This window comes from Mustela nigripes, chromosome 16, assembly GCF_022355385.1.
Source record: "Mustela nigripes isolate SB6536 chromosome 16, MUSNIG.SB6536, whole genome shotgun sequence".
Classification (NCBI taxonomy): domain Eukaryota; kingdom Metazoa; phylum Chordata; class Mammalia; order Carnivora; family Mustelidae; genus Mustela; species Mustela nigripes.
In genome coordinates this window covers 42,550,599-42,567,300 of record NC_081572.1, presented here as the reverse complement: position 1 = coordinate 42,567,300, position 16,702 = coordinate 42,550,599, and the positions used below count along the sequence as shown (strand labels likewise).

The following is a 16,702-nucleotide window of genomic DNA, read 5'->3' as shown; positions in this document are numbered from 1 at the left end:
AAGATTTTACTTATTTATTTGAGCTAAAGAGAGGGGGAGAATATGCGTTGGGGGGGAGAGGCAAAGGGAGAAGGAGAAGCAGGCTCCCCACTGAGCAGGAAGCCTGACTGTAGGCTCAATCCCAGGACTCCGAGATCAAGAGCTAGGCTGAAGACAGACACTTAACCTTAACCAATTGGGCCACCCAGGCGTCCCATCAATTTCCCCATTATTTGCAGCTTTATTAACATGTAATTTACATGTCATATAGGTCACCTATTGTGTCTTTGGCTTATATGTTCTATCAAATATTAAGGTTATGTTTTTTAAACTCAAATAATTACTTTGAGATTTAAATTCCTAAATGCATACTTTCTTAAATGCTAGTAAACAATTGTTATTATATAGGAAAGGTCACAGAAAAAAGCAAGCAGTATGAAAACATTTTCTTATATATTTTACTTCTTCACCGACGGCTTTGAGGAAATACAGATAAGTATTTGGCCGTAAGCTATTCCATGACAACCTTATGTCATATCCATAGTTATTCTTTTTATTTTTAAGATTTTATTTATTTATTTGACAGACAGAGATCACAAGTAGGCAGAGAGGCAGGCAGGAGGATGGGGGCAGGGAAAGCAGGCTCCCCACGGAGCAGAGAGCCCGAGGTGGAGCTAGATCCCAGGACCCTGAGATCATGACCTGAGCCGAAGGCAGACGCTTTAACCCACTGAGCCACCCAGGCGCCCCTCCATAGTTATTCTTAAGAAGCAACCAGGGAGGGGTGCTTGGGTGGCTCAGCGGGTTAAGCCACTGTCTTCAGCTCAGGTCATGATCCCAGGGTCCTGGGATTGAGTCCCGCATCGGGCTCCTTGCTCAGTGGGGAGCCTGTTTCTCTCTCTGCTTCGCCTTGCCACTCTGCCTGCTTGTGCTCGCTGACAAATAAATAAATAAAATCTTAAAAAAAAAAAAAAGCAACCAGGGAACTCTAAAATTACATATCCTTTGATTCATACTCAAAGATTCTAGAGGCTTAGTGATGGGTGATGGAAATTAGAAAACTGCTTTTTGTTCTTGTTTTAGTTTTTTCAAGCTTTTCTACTAACTTGGGCCATATTTCTAAAGGCTCAGAAACTACCAGCGTAATAGAAAACTTTAAAAAATATTTTGTACTAAAATTTAAGATCATATATTTATTTTATTTCACAAGTCCTCAACAAAATACAGCAAAATAAGTTTACAGTGTTTTATATAAAATGTGTACAATATAAAATGCAAAATTCTGAAAACATTTCATGGGCTTTAATTTCAGATTTGAATGCTCTGGGACCAAACTCAGAACAAAGCAAAAACCTGTACTCTTCAAGGTAAAAAGGACTTTCATGAAGGACACTAATAATTGGATGTGAAAAAATGATAAACTAAATGAAACTTTGTTTTAGGTGTAACTAATCAAATAGACTCCAACACAGTGACAATCTGCCTATGAAAGCTAGTCCTACAGCTGTGCTATAGAATGGCAAATAAAATTAGAGTGAACTTGTAAGAAGTGGGAGTTTTTTAGAGGTTCAGGAAGTTTAAAAAAAATTTTTAAGTATCAAAATGATGAATAATATAATAATGAGTGATATAATCATAATAGTGTTACCATACCCACAACACAATCTTCACAAAAATTAAATTTACCATAAAACAGAACTTCCAAAAAAGGCAGAAAACCAAAATCTTCAAAAAGAAAACACTAACTCAGCAATTCCATCTTAGCCATATACCTGAAATTACTGAAAGCAGAGATTCAAAGAAATATTTACATAGCCAGTTCATAGCAGCACAATAACCAAATGAGGGAAGCAACCTAACTGTCCACTGAAAAATGGATCGATAAACAAAGTGTGGTAGTTTACACACAGACACACACACACTCTATACGGCCTTAAAAAGAAAGGAAATTCTGACACATACCATACCATGGATAAACTCTGAGGACATTATGCTAAGTAAAATAAGCCAGTAACAAAAGGTCAAATACTACATGATTTCACTTACATGAGACACCTAGAGTGATCAAATTCATAGAGAAAGAAATGAGAATGGTAATTTCCAAGGGTGGAGGATGCAGAGAATGGGGAATTATTGCTTAATGGGTATAGAATTTCAATTCTGCAAGATGAAATGAGTTCTGGAGAAGAATGGTGGTGATGATTGCATGACAATGTGAATGGCTTCAATGCCAATGAACTGTACATTTAAAGATGTTAAGATGATAAATTTTGTTGTGTATATTTTACCACAATTAAAATAATTAATTTAAAAAATTGAAGTCTAAAAATCCTAGATTCACAAAGAATACGTCATAAAATAATTTATACAATAGAATAAATATAATCTGAAGAGAATCAGAATGTTAGCAAACTAAAGTAGTATCAATAATTTTCAAATTATTACACACTATTTTTAGACTAGATATAACTGCCTGTTGATTATTAAAGTTTAAAATAAGCCTTAAACAATGTCTAGACCTTTAAAAAACTATATACAATATAATCTACTGTCACATATATCTTATTCTAGTTTACTTATTTAAAAACTGATGATTCTCCTATGATACAGAAAAAGTAGTATATTAAACCACAGTTTTAAAAAGTAAACTCACTTCAGCAGCATATATATGTTAAAAAATAAAAAGCTAGGGGCACAAGCTGGGAGGCCATTAATGTTCTGTTTATGGCTTTAGGTACACTTTAATGGGCATATTTAGTTTCTGAAAGAAAATTCACTTAGATATACCCTTAAATATTTGTATACTTTTCTTTATGTATGTATATTTTTTAAAGGATTCCCATCTATCCCCCTTAAAAATAGCATGTCTTTCTCTAATATGTGAATAAGAATGCATACATTTTACCTACCTCAGTAGACTGCTTTCCACTATAAGACATTTTTTTGATAGCCACCACTTCATTGGTACGCACATCTCGTGCCTAAAAAATCAAAGCAAAGACCATTGTTAAAATGAACAGATTAAATCTAGGCAATTATTTCTCTCAGAATTAAAGCATTTATAAGCTGTCATATCAAAAAGGACACCAAAAGTGCTATTAAAAACACATTTAAAAAAAAAGAGAAAATATATAATGAAACATCGAATTATCCAGGAGCTCATACACTGGCGAGAAAAAGCAGGTTTATCTTTCAGTGATTTAGTTGAGAGAAAAAATATAGAAATTTTCTTTAAATATTGTATTTATTGGGGCACTTGGGTGGCTCAGTGGGTTAAGCCTCTGCCTTCGGCTCAGGACATGATCTCAGGGTCCTGGGATCAAGTCCCACATTGGGCTCTCCACTCAGCAGGGAGCCTGCTTCCCCCCACTTTCTCTCTGCCTGCCTCTCTGCCTACGAGTGGTCTCTCTGTCAAATAAATAAATAAAATCTTAAAAAAGAAAAGGTTAAATAAAGATTTATTTATTTGAGAGAGAGACAGCATACAAGCGAAGCAGGGAAGCGGGGAGGGGAAAAGGGAGAGGGAGAGAGAATCCTAAGCAAAGTCCTTGCTAAGCACAGAGCCCCATGGTGGGGGCGGGGAGGGGGATCGACCTCAGGACCCTGAGATCATGACCCAAGTCCAAATTGTAGGACTCTTAACCAACTGAGCCACCCAGGAGCCCCCAGATGCAGTTTTGTTTTTTTTTAAACGGTCATTTTCTTCCTTCCCTTCTCTATCTCCCTCCTTCCTTCCTGATTTATTATGAGGGAGAGAGAGCATGAGCTGGTGGGGCAGAGGGAGAGGAAGAGAGAGAATTCCAAGCATACTCCCTGCTGAGGGTGAAGCCCCACATGAGGTTGAATCCCACAACCCGAAGATCATGAGCTGAGCTGAAACCAAGAGTGGACCACCTTACTGAATGAGCCACCCAGACGCACCACCAGATGAACTTTTAATTAGGCTAAGACAAAGCCTGATTTAAAACTGGGTACATTGGAAGTGCCTAGTATAGACCCTAAGGGTCTCCCCTACCTTTATCTCTAAGAATTAATTAATTAATTAATTAAAAGTGGGTATATTTTTTTATTTTTTGAGAAAGAGTAAATCTTTTTTTTTTTTAAGCTTTTATTTGTTTATTTGACACAGGCAGAGAGTGATCACAAGTAGACAGACAGGTAGGCAGAGAGAGAGGGGAAAGTAGGCTCCCCGCCGAGTAGAGAGCCCAATGTGGGGCTCGATCCCAGGACCCTGAGATCATGACCTGAGCCGAAGGCAGATGCTTAACTGACTGAGCCACCCAGGTGCCTCAAAAGTGGGTATATTAAATGTAATGCAAGTTTCTGGATTAGACTCTAGAATATAAAAGAGAGAATGGAAAAACTCAAAAATTCTGAGTAGAGTACTTACATTTAGAGTATCATTTGATCAATGTTGATTTCTTAGTTTTGATAAATATAATGTTGATAAATATAACGATGACCAAACCATGTTAGACGGTTATATAACATGTTAACATGAGGGGAACTGGGTAGAAATTACAGAGGAAAACTCTATTATTACTACAAAATCTTCTAAAAAAATGTTTCTTTTTTAAAAAGATTTTATTTATTGGGCACCTGGGTGGCTCAGTGGGTTAAAGCCTCTGCCTTCGGCTCAGGTCATGATCGCAGAGTCCTGGGATCAAGCCCCGCATCTGGGTCTCTGCTCAGCAGGGAGCCTGCTTCCCTCTCTCTCTCTGCCTGCCTCTCTGCCTACTTGTGATCTCTGTCAAATAAATAAAAATCTTTGAAAAAAAAAGATTAAAAAAAAAAGATTTTATTTATTTATTTGACAAAGACAAAGAGAGAGAACAAGTGGGGGCAGCGACAGGCAGAGGGAGAAGGAGAAGCAGGCTCTCCACTGAGGAGGGAGCTAGATGCGGGGCTCGATCCCAGGCAGACACTTAACCGACTAAGCCATCTAGGCACTCAAACTTACATTATAGCATCTGCCTTCAGCTCAGGTCATGATCCCAGGGTTCTGGGATCAAGGCCTGCTTCACTTCCTCCTCAGTGGGAAGCCTACTTTTCCCTCTCCCTGCCACTGCCCCTGCTTGTTCTCTCCCTCTCCCTCTATCAAATAAGTAAATCTTAAAAATAAATTAACAAAATACTTAAATTAGAAATTGATTAGAATTTATTAAAATTCAAACTTATTAGTAATATTAAATTAAAATTAAATGACAAAATTAAAATGAGATACCCTTGCAGATTACATCTAAAAAGATTAAAAATATATAATGTCTACAATCATGTTTTTCCCTCCCTTCGGCATCACGCGTACTTTGTTATCATGTCTTGTTGGTCTCCTTTAATCTAGACCAATTCCTTAACCTATCTTTTTCTTTCATGACACTGTTACATTACACTGAAGACTATACATGACACTTTAGACTATACAGTGGTATTTTAAAGAATGTTACTAAATTTGTATTTGTCTGGAATTCCTTCAGTATTAGATTCTGGTTATACATTCTTGGCCAAAATACTACAAGAGTGATATTGTCCTTTTCAGGGTATCTATCTATAGGTATAAAATGTCTGTCTGTTCCTCCCTGAGGTTACTAATTTTCATCACCTCCTCAAGGCACTGTCTGTTCTTTTCCAATGTATATAGTTATAGTTACTGTTTCCTACCTTATATCTAACAAGTAATCTGTGAAGAGATACTTCCAAACCATGTAAACATCCTGCTCATCAAAGATTCCCTCTAGATTTAGCAACCACTGAATGTTCTAGACCCAATCTTCACTATGATGATTATAAAATGCTGATTTTTTTTCAATTCCACCATTCCCTTCACATTTAACAGTCTGCATTCTATTAAGAGAAAAAGCCTTCCCTTTTTATCCATCCATCCATTCATCTGTCATCTGTCATGGATAAAATGGATTCCTATTTTATTCAATAGGCTATATAATCCATTACCATTTTTATACTGATGCTTATATTCCAGGATTTGGCCAGTGGGAGCCCCTCAATGTGGCTGTAGTGTCCTTTTAACAGACCCCAACTTTTTTTTTTTCTTCCTTTCTTTTCTTTTTCTCCCCTCCCCGCCCAAAGCACTTTTTAACTTTCTGGCACAAGATGTTCCAAGGCTTATCTTTTAATGTTCCCTGTCCCTGAAATAGAATGAGCCATTACTCCAAGGAGCTCTTGTTCCCTTTAGTGAGGAATTCAAAATCTGTGTGCTCACTGATATTGAGGTGTCACTGCAGTGACAATCTTGTAACAGAGAAAGGAGATATATATAGGAGGAGGGATATAACCATATATATAAGCAGGGGGAGATATAATCTATTGAATCCCACAGGGTTGTTCCTTACCTTCCCTGAATCCATATTTCTCTTCTTTCATAGTCAGGATCCTAACTCTATATAATATCAATATTATTCATTGCTCAATCCTTTAACACATATTTTCAGAATTGTCACACCCATACCAATATGAAACAAATGTATTAAAGAGTTGAAGATCTGTCTGCAGATTCCTTCTCCCAGACTGAGGGTATACAGTTAAAATATTATGTACAAAAGTTACTTGTATTAGTTCTTTTCTTTCCTCCAATGTGGTTATATCTGGAATACAGTTGGAGTCACTGTTCCTGTCTGCCTCTGACATAAACCCCATAAAAACTGATTAAATTTTAATTTAAAAAAAATTTTTTAAAGATTTTATTCATTTATTTGACAGACAGAGATCACAAGTAGGCAGAGAGGCAGGCAGAGAGAGAGGAGAAAGCAGGCTCCCTGCTGAGCAGAAAGCCTGATGCGGGGCTCATCGCAGGACTCTGAGATCATGACCTGAGCTGAAGGCAGAGGCTTTAACCCACTGAGCCAACCAGGTGCCCCAAATTTTAATTTTTAAATATATAAAATACTTCCTACCCAAAAGGTAAATTCAAACAAGTAACATTCCATCTTCTATCTCTTCCATTCCGTTCCCCACCACAGCTACCATCATTCTGTATCTTGATTTCTTGATTCTATGTGGGTATAATTTATCTAATTTCATCAAACTATACACTAAGTATCAGTATATTTACTGATATTTACATATTTACATAACTGCATTCAATAAAAGCAGTAAATTTAAAAGATACTACCAGCACAATGGGCTATATGTCAGGATTTTCTCAATGTGTTTTTCTTTTCTTTTAAGATTTTTATTTATTTGAGAGAGAGAGACACACAGGGAGAGCATGAGTGGGGGAAGGGGCAGAGGGAGAGAGACAAGTAGACTCCAGAGCAAAGCCCAAAGTGGGGTTTGAGCACAGGACCCCGAGATCGTGACCTGAACTGAGGTCAGATGCTAAACTGACTGAGCCACCCAGGAGCCCCCTCAGTGTGGTTCTTCTAATTGGCCCAATTCTAAGATTCTAGGTATATTTTCCCTCTGTTCTGTATTTCTCCACATTAGTTTAAATGGAGAAAGGACAAACATAAACACAGACAAAACTGTAATACCAAAAAAAAGGTTAATTTGAAACATTTTCTAGGTCCCTCTTCCTTCATTTTATGTCCAATCTGGAAATTAAACAAATGCTAGCAATAACAAATGCACACATACAGCATAGGTACATAACGAGATTCTCCAAGGACATATACCTAAGTATTAATAATAGCTGTCCCTGGGTAGTGAAATTACAGATGGAGTTTGTATTATATTCTTTATTCTTTTTGTGTCTAATTTACAAATGGAATTTGGGGTTTATACCAAAAGTTCAAATAGTTTTGAATTCGAAATACATTTTATCTAGGGAAATATTTTAAATTGTGGTTTGATTCCAAAGGTGCCCACTAAAAACAAAAAAACAAAATCCATAATATGCCAAAATATTAAACATCTGTATAATGTTTGTTGTGTGTGGGGGTAATTTTAATAGGAAGAAGAAATAAAGAATGTGTTTGGAGGTTTTCCCCTACAGATTAAGAAAGGAATTCTTAGAGATGTTTTATAGCTTTAGAGTAATAGTTCACTGGCTTGATTTTAAAATCACAATCTTTAAAATAATAAATGTTTCTTTAGCTACCAATTTTTTCTCCTTGAATCTTTTGTTTATGAAGTACTTATTTCTCTAAAGGAAAAAAAGTCAACAGACACTCCCTTTTTTCTTTTTTGGGGAAAAGTCTATTTCTGGTTACTAATGAGCTTTTTTTTTTAAACTTTGAAATAATTACAGACTTACAGAAATGTTGCAAAAACAGTAGTTATCATATACCCTTCACCCAGCTTCCTTTAATGTTAATATCTTGCGTAATGCAGTAGTACCATTATCAAAACTAACAAATTAACATTGGTAAAATTATTAACTATTAACTAAATTAAGGCTTTATTTGAAGTTACCAATTTTTCCACTAATAACTTTTTCCTGTTCCAGGATCCTACATTGCTTGGTTATCACATCACCTTAGTCTCTTCCACTGTGTGACAATTACTCAGCCTTTCTTTTATGACTTTGACACTTTTGAAGAGTACCCAATTTGAGTTTATTTCTTCATGATTTAAATTTAGCACTTTAAAATAAAAACAACACAAAAATGGTATGCCCTCAGTGTCACGTCAGAGAGGGGTACATGATGTCTACACTGGTGCTATTAACCTTGACCACTTAATAAAGGCAGTCTGCCAGGCATATCTACTGATTTTTCCATTTCAATTAAGAAATATCTTTAGATTATGCATATATCCTCTTCCTCCTCAAATTTTAACCTACTAATTTTAGCATATATCAGACAATCTTGGTTGCAATAATTATTTCCCTTAGTCATTCTACATTTAACAAAAGGAATTTCTCATATATATATATATACCTACACACACACACACATCCCCCCCCAATCTGTGATATGTGAGAGAAAGTGAGTTCCTACTAATACCTTCACAACTCTAATCTAAAACCACAGGGTTATTATCTAACCTTCCCCCTTTCCTTATTTGTAACTGCCTTCTTGGACAGTTAAGAAAACTGGCTCTCATTATCTATAATACACTTACTTATTTATTCACATCTACTATATAGTTTCTAGTAACAAAGTAACTAGAGTTCTTTTTGTCTTCAGCCTTATTCAGCCAAAACACCGTTTCCAAAATCATTTCAGATTAGTTCTTTTCTCTCTTACCCATTTCTGTGTGTTTATGTTATTCATTTATAATACAGTTAGGTTCATTTGTTATAGTTGGTAGTCCATTTGTATTTCCCCTCATAGTTTGTGTGTGTGTGTGTGTGTGGTTTTATTTTTTATTTCTTTTATTTTTAAAAGATTTATTTATTTATTTGACAGAGAGAGATCACAAGTAGGCAAAGAAGCAGGCAGAGAGAGAAGAAGGGAAGCCGACTCCCTGCTGAGCAGAGAGCCTGATCACAGGGCTTGATCTCAGGACTCTGGAATCATAACCTGAGCCAAAGGCCGAGGCCTTAACCCACTGAGCCACCCAGGTTGCCCCTGTTTTGTTTATTTTTTAATGAAAATTAATGAACTGGGGTACCTCGGTGGCTCAGTCAGTTAAGCATGTGCCTTCAACTCAAGTCATGATCCCAGGGTCCTGGGACTGAGCCCTACATAGGACACCCTGCTCAGCAGGGAATATGCTTCTCCTTCTCTCTCTGTCCCTCCCCCTGCTGTGTTCTTGCTCACTCTGTCTCTCTCAAATGAATAAATTAAAAAGTCTTTTGAAAAAATAATTTTTTAATTAATGAATATTTAATAAACAGGTAAAATTCACTCTTTGTGGCATGTACACTGAAGTAGACTGCAATTTCTGGCAATTATGAATAACACTGCCATTAAACATTGATGTTTAGTGTGAACCTGAGTTTTCATTTCTCTTGGATTAGTATTTATGAGTGGGAATGCTGGGTCATATGATAATAGTATGTTTAACTTCATTTAAAAACTGCCAAACCATTTTCCACAGTGACAAGACCATTTTATATTCCTACCAGCAATTAATGAGATTTCCAATTGCTCCACATACTTATCAGTACTTGGCATTGCCTATATTTCTTTCAGTTCATCTTTATTTCTAAGTCTTTTTAATAGGCATACAGTGGTATCTCACTGTGGTTTTAATTTGTATTTCCCTAAAAACTGATAATGTTGAATATCTTTTTACATGTTTATTAACCATGTGTATTGTGGCAGGTTGTGTCTGTTTAGACCTTCTGTTCAACTTTTATTAGGTTATTTTCTTACTGTTGAGCTGTGAAGAGTTCTTCATTTTTCTGATTTATTTTTATGTTATAGAGAGCACACGTGAGGGCAGGGGTGGGAAGGGGAAGAGGGAGAGGGCAAGAGGGAATCTTCAAGCAGACTCCAGCTGAGTGTGGAGCCTGATGCAAGGCTTGATCCCAGGACCGTGAGATCATGACCTGAGCCATCCAGGTGCCCCAAGAGTTCTTTGTATTTTCTGGATACAAATCCTTTGTCAGATATGTGACTTAAAAATATTTTCTGCCAGTCTGTGGCTTTCTTTTCATCTCTTTACAGTATCTTTTAGAAAACAAGTTTTTATTTTGATATAATTCAATTTATAAATTTTGTCTTTTATAGATACTGCTTCTGGTGTTAAAGACTTTCTCCTATATTTTATTCTAGAAGCTTTATAGGCTTTAAGTTTATCAATATGATCCATTTTCCATTCATTTTTATATAAGCTATTAGTCAAAGTCTACTTTTATTTTTTACTTTTTTTTTTTTTAAAGATTTTATTTATTTATTTGCGAGAGAGACAGTGAGAGAGAACATGAGTGAGGAGAAGGTCATAGAGAGAAGCAGACTCCCCATGGAGCTGGGATCCCGATGCGGGACTCGATCTCGGAACTCCGGGATCATGACCTGAGCCGAAGGCAGTCGTCTAACCAACCAAGCCACCCAGGCGTCCCTTTTTTTTTTTTTTTAAAAGATTGTATCCACCCATTTGAGACAGAGTAAGAGTGCGTTTGCGTACAACAGAGGGAAAGGGAAAAGCAGGTTCCCCACCAAGCAGGGAGCTGGGTCCAGACCTTACATCCAGGACCTCCACACCATGACTCAAGCCAAAGGCAGATGCCTAACCAGCTGAGCCACCCAGGTGCCCCTATTTTATTTATTTTATAATTTTGAACTTTGTTTTTTAATTTTCTTTTTAAGATTTGATTTCTTTATTTGACAGAGAGAGAGATCACAAGAGGCAGAGAGGCAGGCAGAGAGAAAGCGGGGGAAGCAGGCTCCCCGCTGAGCAGAGAGTCCGATGCGGGGCTCGATCCCAGGACCCTGAGACCATGACCTGAGCCGAAGGCAAAGGCCTTAACCCACTGAGCCACCCAGGCGCCCCTGTTTTTTTTTTTTTTAAAGATTTTATTTTCAAGTAATCTTAATACCCAAGATGGGGCTCAAACTCACAACCCCAAAATCAAGAGTCACATGTTTCACCAACTGAGCCATCCAAGTGTCCCTCAAAGTTTATTTTTGTGCATATGGATGTCTAGATGCTCTAGCATCATGTGTTGAAAAGACTACCTTTTCTTCATTGATTTGTCTTTGCACCTTTGCCAAGAATCTGTTGACTCTATTTGTATGGGTCTCTCTCTGGACTCTCTGTTCTACTTGATTAACTTACATATTTATCCTTTCAACAGTATCATACCATCTTGATTACAGTAGGTTTTTAAAATCAAATGATATGAGTTTTTTCAACTTGTTTTCTTTTTTTTTTTTTTTAAAGATTTTATTTATTTATTTGACAGAGAGAGATTACAAGTAGGCTGAGAGGCAGAGAGAGAGAGAGGAGGAAGCAGGCTCCCTGCTGAGCAGAGAGCCCGATGCGGGACTCAATCCCAGGACCCTGAGATCATGACCTGAGCCGAAGGCAGCGGCTTAACCCACTGAGCCACCCAGGCGCCCCTCAACTTGTTTTCTTTTTCAAAATTGCTTTGGCTAGTCTAGTTCCTTCACTTTCCCAAAAATTTTTAGAATATTCTTGTCAATATTTATTTTAGAAGCCTGCTGGGATTTTGATTTAGAATGCATTGAATCTATATCAATTTGGAGATAATATTATTTAGCCTTCCAATCCATTAACACAATATATCTCTTCAAATATTCAGGTCTCCTTTGATTTTTTTTCAGTGTTTAGTGGTTTTCAGACTACAAATCATGCATGTTTTTTGTTGGATTTAAACTCAAGTATTTCATATTGTGAGTACTATAAATAGTACTTTTAGGGTCTCCTGGGTGCCTCAGTGGGTTAAAGCACTCTGCCTTCGGCTCAGGTCATGATCCCAGGGTCCTGGAATAGAGCCCCGAATCAGCTCTCCGCTCAGCAGGAAGCCTGCTTCCTCCTCTCTCTCTGCCTGCCTCTCTGCCTACTTGTGATCTCTATCAAATAAATGAATAAAATCTTAAAAAAAAAAATAGTACTTTTAGCATGAAAGAAATTCCACTTGTTCACTGTCAGCATACAGAAATACAATGGGCTTCTGTTCATTGCTCTTGTATCCTGCAAACTCACCTATTAGCTCTGGAAGTCCTTTTGTAAACTGGGAATTTCCAAAGTAAACTATCATGTTGTATATAATACAGTAAATATGTGGATAAACTTTAAAAATATTTTCCTCTTAGATTCTTTAAAATACATATGACTGTTTAAAGCAAAAATAATGACACTGAGTTCTTGATTTATAATATATGCAGATGTGGGGCACTGCCTGGCTTAGCTGGTGGAGCCTACAACTCTCGAATTCAGGACAGAGTACAAGCCCTGCATTGGGTGTAAAGATTACTTAAAAATAAAAAAATTAAAACTTTTTAAATGAATCTAATGTATGTAGATGTAATATATAAGAACAACAAATGATATAGAGAGGAGTACATGATTTCTACATTTTTCATGGAAGTGATTAATACCAACAATTGAGTGGCTCAACCGTTAATACCAACAAATGAGTGGCTCAACCATTAAGTGTCTGCCTTCAACTCAGGTCATGATCCTGGGGTCCTGGGATCAAGCCCCTCATCAGGCTCCCTGCTCAGCAGGAAGCCTGCTTCTCCCTCTCCCACCCACCATTTGTGTTCCCTCTTTCACTGTGTCTCTCTCTGTCAAATAAATAAATAAGATCTTCCAAAAAAAAAAAAAAAACCAACAAATGAACTGAAAAGAGGATGGGATATTCCTCTCATAGGGAATAATAAGATAACAGTCAGAATATTTTTTTAAAGCGTTCATATATATATACATAACAAAATACTTGACCTATAAGTAATTAAAGAGCACAATACTACATGTCATCTATTCTCACTGCCTGAGAGTAAAGGAAGTCAAGATTGGCTGCAGGTCTAAAGACAAACTGGATGCTGTAGAGAGCAAAAAAAGAGGAGGAAAAAGGAAATATATACAGATGATATGAATATCATTCTGTTTCAAACCAGGAAACTGTGAAGATCCACTCAGGAGCTATTTCAATGAACCAGTAAGAATGATCTGAAATCACCATCAATTAGTTACATGTAAATGGTCTTTCTAGATCTTTTTACATATTTATGCATTTTCTCTTATTTTTATTTATTTATTTATTTATTTTTAAAGATTTTATTTATTTATTTGACAGAGAGAAATCACAAGTAGATGGTGAGGCAGGCAGAGAGAGAGAGAGAGGGAAGCAGGCTCCCTGCTGAGCAGAGAGCCCGATGCGGGACTCGATCTCAGGACCCTGAGATCATGACCTGAGCCGAAGGCAGCGGCTTAACCCACTAAGCCACCCAGGCGCCCCTTCTCTTATTTTTTTTTTTTTAAAGATTTTATTTATTTATTTGATAGAGATCACAGGTAGGCAGAGAGACAGGCAGAGAGAGAGGGGGGGGAAGCAGGCTCCCCGCTGAGCAGAGAGCCCGATGCGGGGCTCAATCCCAGGATCCTGAGATCATGACCTGAGCTGAAGGCAGAGGCTTTAACCCACTGAGCCACCCAGGCGCCCCGCCCCTTCTCTTATTTTTAAAAAAGATTTATTTATTTACTTTAGAAGGGGAGAGAGAGAGTGCACTGGGGCATCAGGAGAGAAGAAGAGAGAATCTGAAGCAGTCTCTGCTGAATGCAGAGCCCAGAGCATGCCTCAATCTCACGACACTGAGATCATGACCTGAGCCAAAATCAAGAGCTGAATGCCCAAATGACTATGCCACCCAGGCTCCCCGTATCTTTTACTAACACTACACAATGTGCTGTAACCACTGAAAATATAAAACTTGCCAAGCCACAAAAGATGATTAGTAAAATCTTACAGTACAAAAAGAGGTAAATAATACATCCCATTTTTTTAAACAAAGAAAAATGAATCTACCAGGATCATACATGTTCTGTCATATTTGTTAGCAAGCTACCTGGGTCCCAAGCCAGTGCTCTCTAACCCATCTACTCATATACTGGTTCTACTTAAGCTACTAGAAACTAAAAGAGAAATTTTTATCTTCCTGGCAATCTAGAGATAGCAGTCCTTTTTGATATCTGACTCTGGTCTGCTTTCAAATACTTACTACAGCAACCCCTGCTTGATGAGTTTGCTTGATGAGCCAGCAAAGCTGGCTCAACTGGAATATTTTAAAACTTAAGGTGATCCTTACTATCAATTAATGAAAATTCAGAAATGTTATAAAAACTGCTTTTAGCCATCTAAAAAAATTTGGCGAGAGGGTCCTTCCTCTCTCTATATACCATAAAGGCAAACACCACACAGTAAACCCCATCATTGGGTAGGGATGAGAGGAAACAAAAACCAAAGCATTCATTCATGCGTACACACTCACACATGCCACACACACACACACACACACACACACACACACACACACACAGGTTTATCTGATACCACGAAATAACAAAAGTCAGTGACCCAGAAAAGGAATTATGGCAAAAATATTTAATTCTCGGCTGCATTCAAACTTTGCTCATCTACCTGGTACATGTCTTCCAGATATCAAAACAATTAGCAGAAAACACCTGCTTTGAGTAGTTGCCCTTGATTCCTTGATGCTTTCATGCAGTGGTTCCTGATGGGTGGTCTTAACCTAAACCTAGGTTTCTTGACTTCCTAAAACAACACTTATCTTGTTTTCCTCACTCATTTTGTTATGAAAATAGGTCAAACATAGAGTAAAGTCAGTATAGCTCAGTGAACCTTTCTTATGCCTTCTACTAGGTCAGAAGTCCGCAAACTTTTTCTATAAAGATCAAGATACTAAATATTTTATGCTTTGTGGGCCAAATACATATTATCTTTCTTTTTCTGTTGCATTTTCTTCTTCCTTTTTTTTTCTAAATATGAAAATCCTTTTTTAAGATTTTATTTTTTAAATAATCTCTACACCCAATATGGGGGTCAAACTTAAAATCCCAAGGTCACGAGTCAAATACTCTACCTGACTGAAGCAGCCAGGTGCCCCTGGAAAAACCATTCTTAATTTGGAAGTTGAGCAAAAGTAGTTCATGGGCTGGATTTGGCCCATAAGCTGTAACTTCCCAGACCCTACTATAGATAAATCTTCAGTTAACATTTTGCCACACTTGCTTTGAAACTTTCAAAGATACATATTATCACCACATTGTCATTACTTATTATTGAAGATGATTTGAGAATACACATTCCAAAGTACTGTGATTCTAAAGTACTTCATTATTTCTCCTGATAAGAAAAACATTCTCTTAAATAACCACAGCACCTTACCAAATTTAGGAAATTTAGCACTGATATACTATTATTTAGTGCAAATATAGTCTATATTCAAATTTCACCAACTATCTTTCCTTTAATAGGAATTCTTTCCTTTAATAGGAATTTTTTTCCAATCTAGGATCACACATGGTGTTTAACTGAGTCTCTTGTAAGCTAGCTCCTGATACCTAGCTTTAGACCAATTTGCTTTTGTTGCTCCTATGCAGTACTTACTTAGGAGACTATGAAACTTCTCTCCCAGCCACAAGTCTCTGAAATACTCCAGTCTGGGTAGGACAACTCCAGAAACAATTATATAAGGAGGTCTAAGCTCTAGGGAATTACCCACCTATATACATAATAATTCTCTTCCATAGGGAAGGCAATACAACGTGCACCCTCTTATCTTACCAGAAAACAAGTTTTCTTTTGTATCAATTTAAATTTTAGTTCAAAAATGTGTATTCACGGGATGCCTCGCTGGCTCAGTTGGGAAGAGGGTAAGATTCTGGATTTCAGGGTCAGAAGTTCAAGACCGATATTGGGCATGGAGCTTCTTTCTTTTTTAAAGATTTTATTTATTTGACACAGAGAGAGAGAGAGATCACAGTATGCATTGAGGCAGGCAGAGAGAGAGAGGAAAGCAGGCTCCCCGCCAAGCAGAGAGCCCAATACGGGGCTTGATCCCAGGACCCTGAGACCATTTTTTTTTAAAGATTTTATTTATTTATTTGACAGAGAGAGAGAGAGAGAGAGATCACAAGTAGAAAGAAATGCATGCAGAGAGAGGCATGGAGCTTATTTAACAAAAAAAAAAGAAAAGAAAAGAAAAAAATGTGGACTCATCTTTCTACCCTCACTGACACTAACTAGTTTAAACTCTCAGTATTTTTTTTTAAAGATTTATTTATTTATTTTAGAAAAGAGAGCATGCCTGCACACATGCAGAAGCAAAGGGAGAGGGAGAAGAGAGACTCCCCACTGAGAGCAGAGTCCATGCAGGGCTGGAACCCACGA

General features: G+C 37.3%; 1 protein-coding gene across 2 annotated transcripts in view; it reads right to left on the bottom strand.

The window, feature by feature from the left end:
- Positions 1–16,702, bottom strand: part of TAOK1 (TAO kinase 1) — a 167,472-nt gene that overhangs the window by 73,170 nt on the left and 77,600 nt on the right. For both annotated transcript variants that reach the window (XM_059380827.1, XM_059380826.1), the window contains one exon: positions 2,889–2,960. In XM_059380827.1, the coding sequence (XP_059236810.1) occupies positions 2,889–2,960 (72 nt within the window). The remainder of the gene's footprint in view (positions 1–2,888; positions 2,961–16,702) is intronic.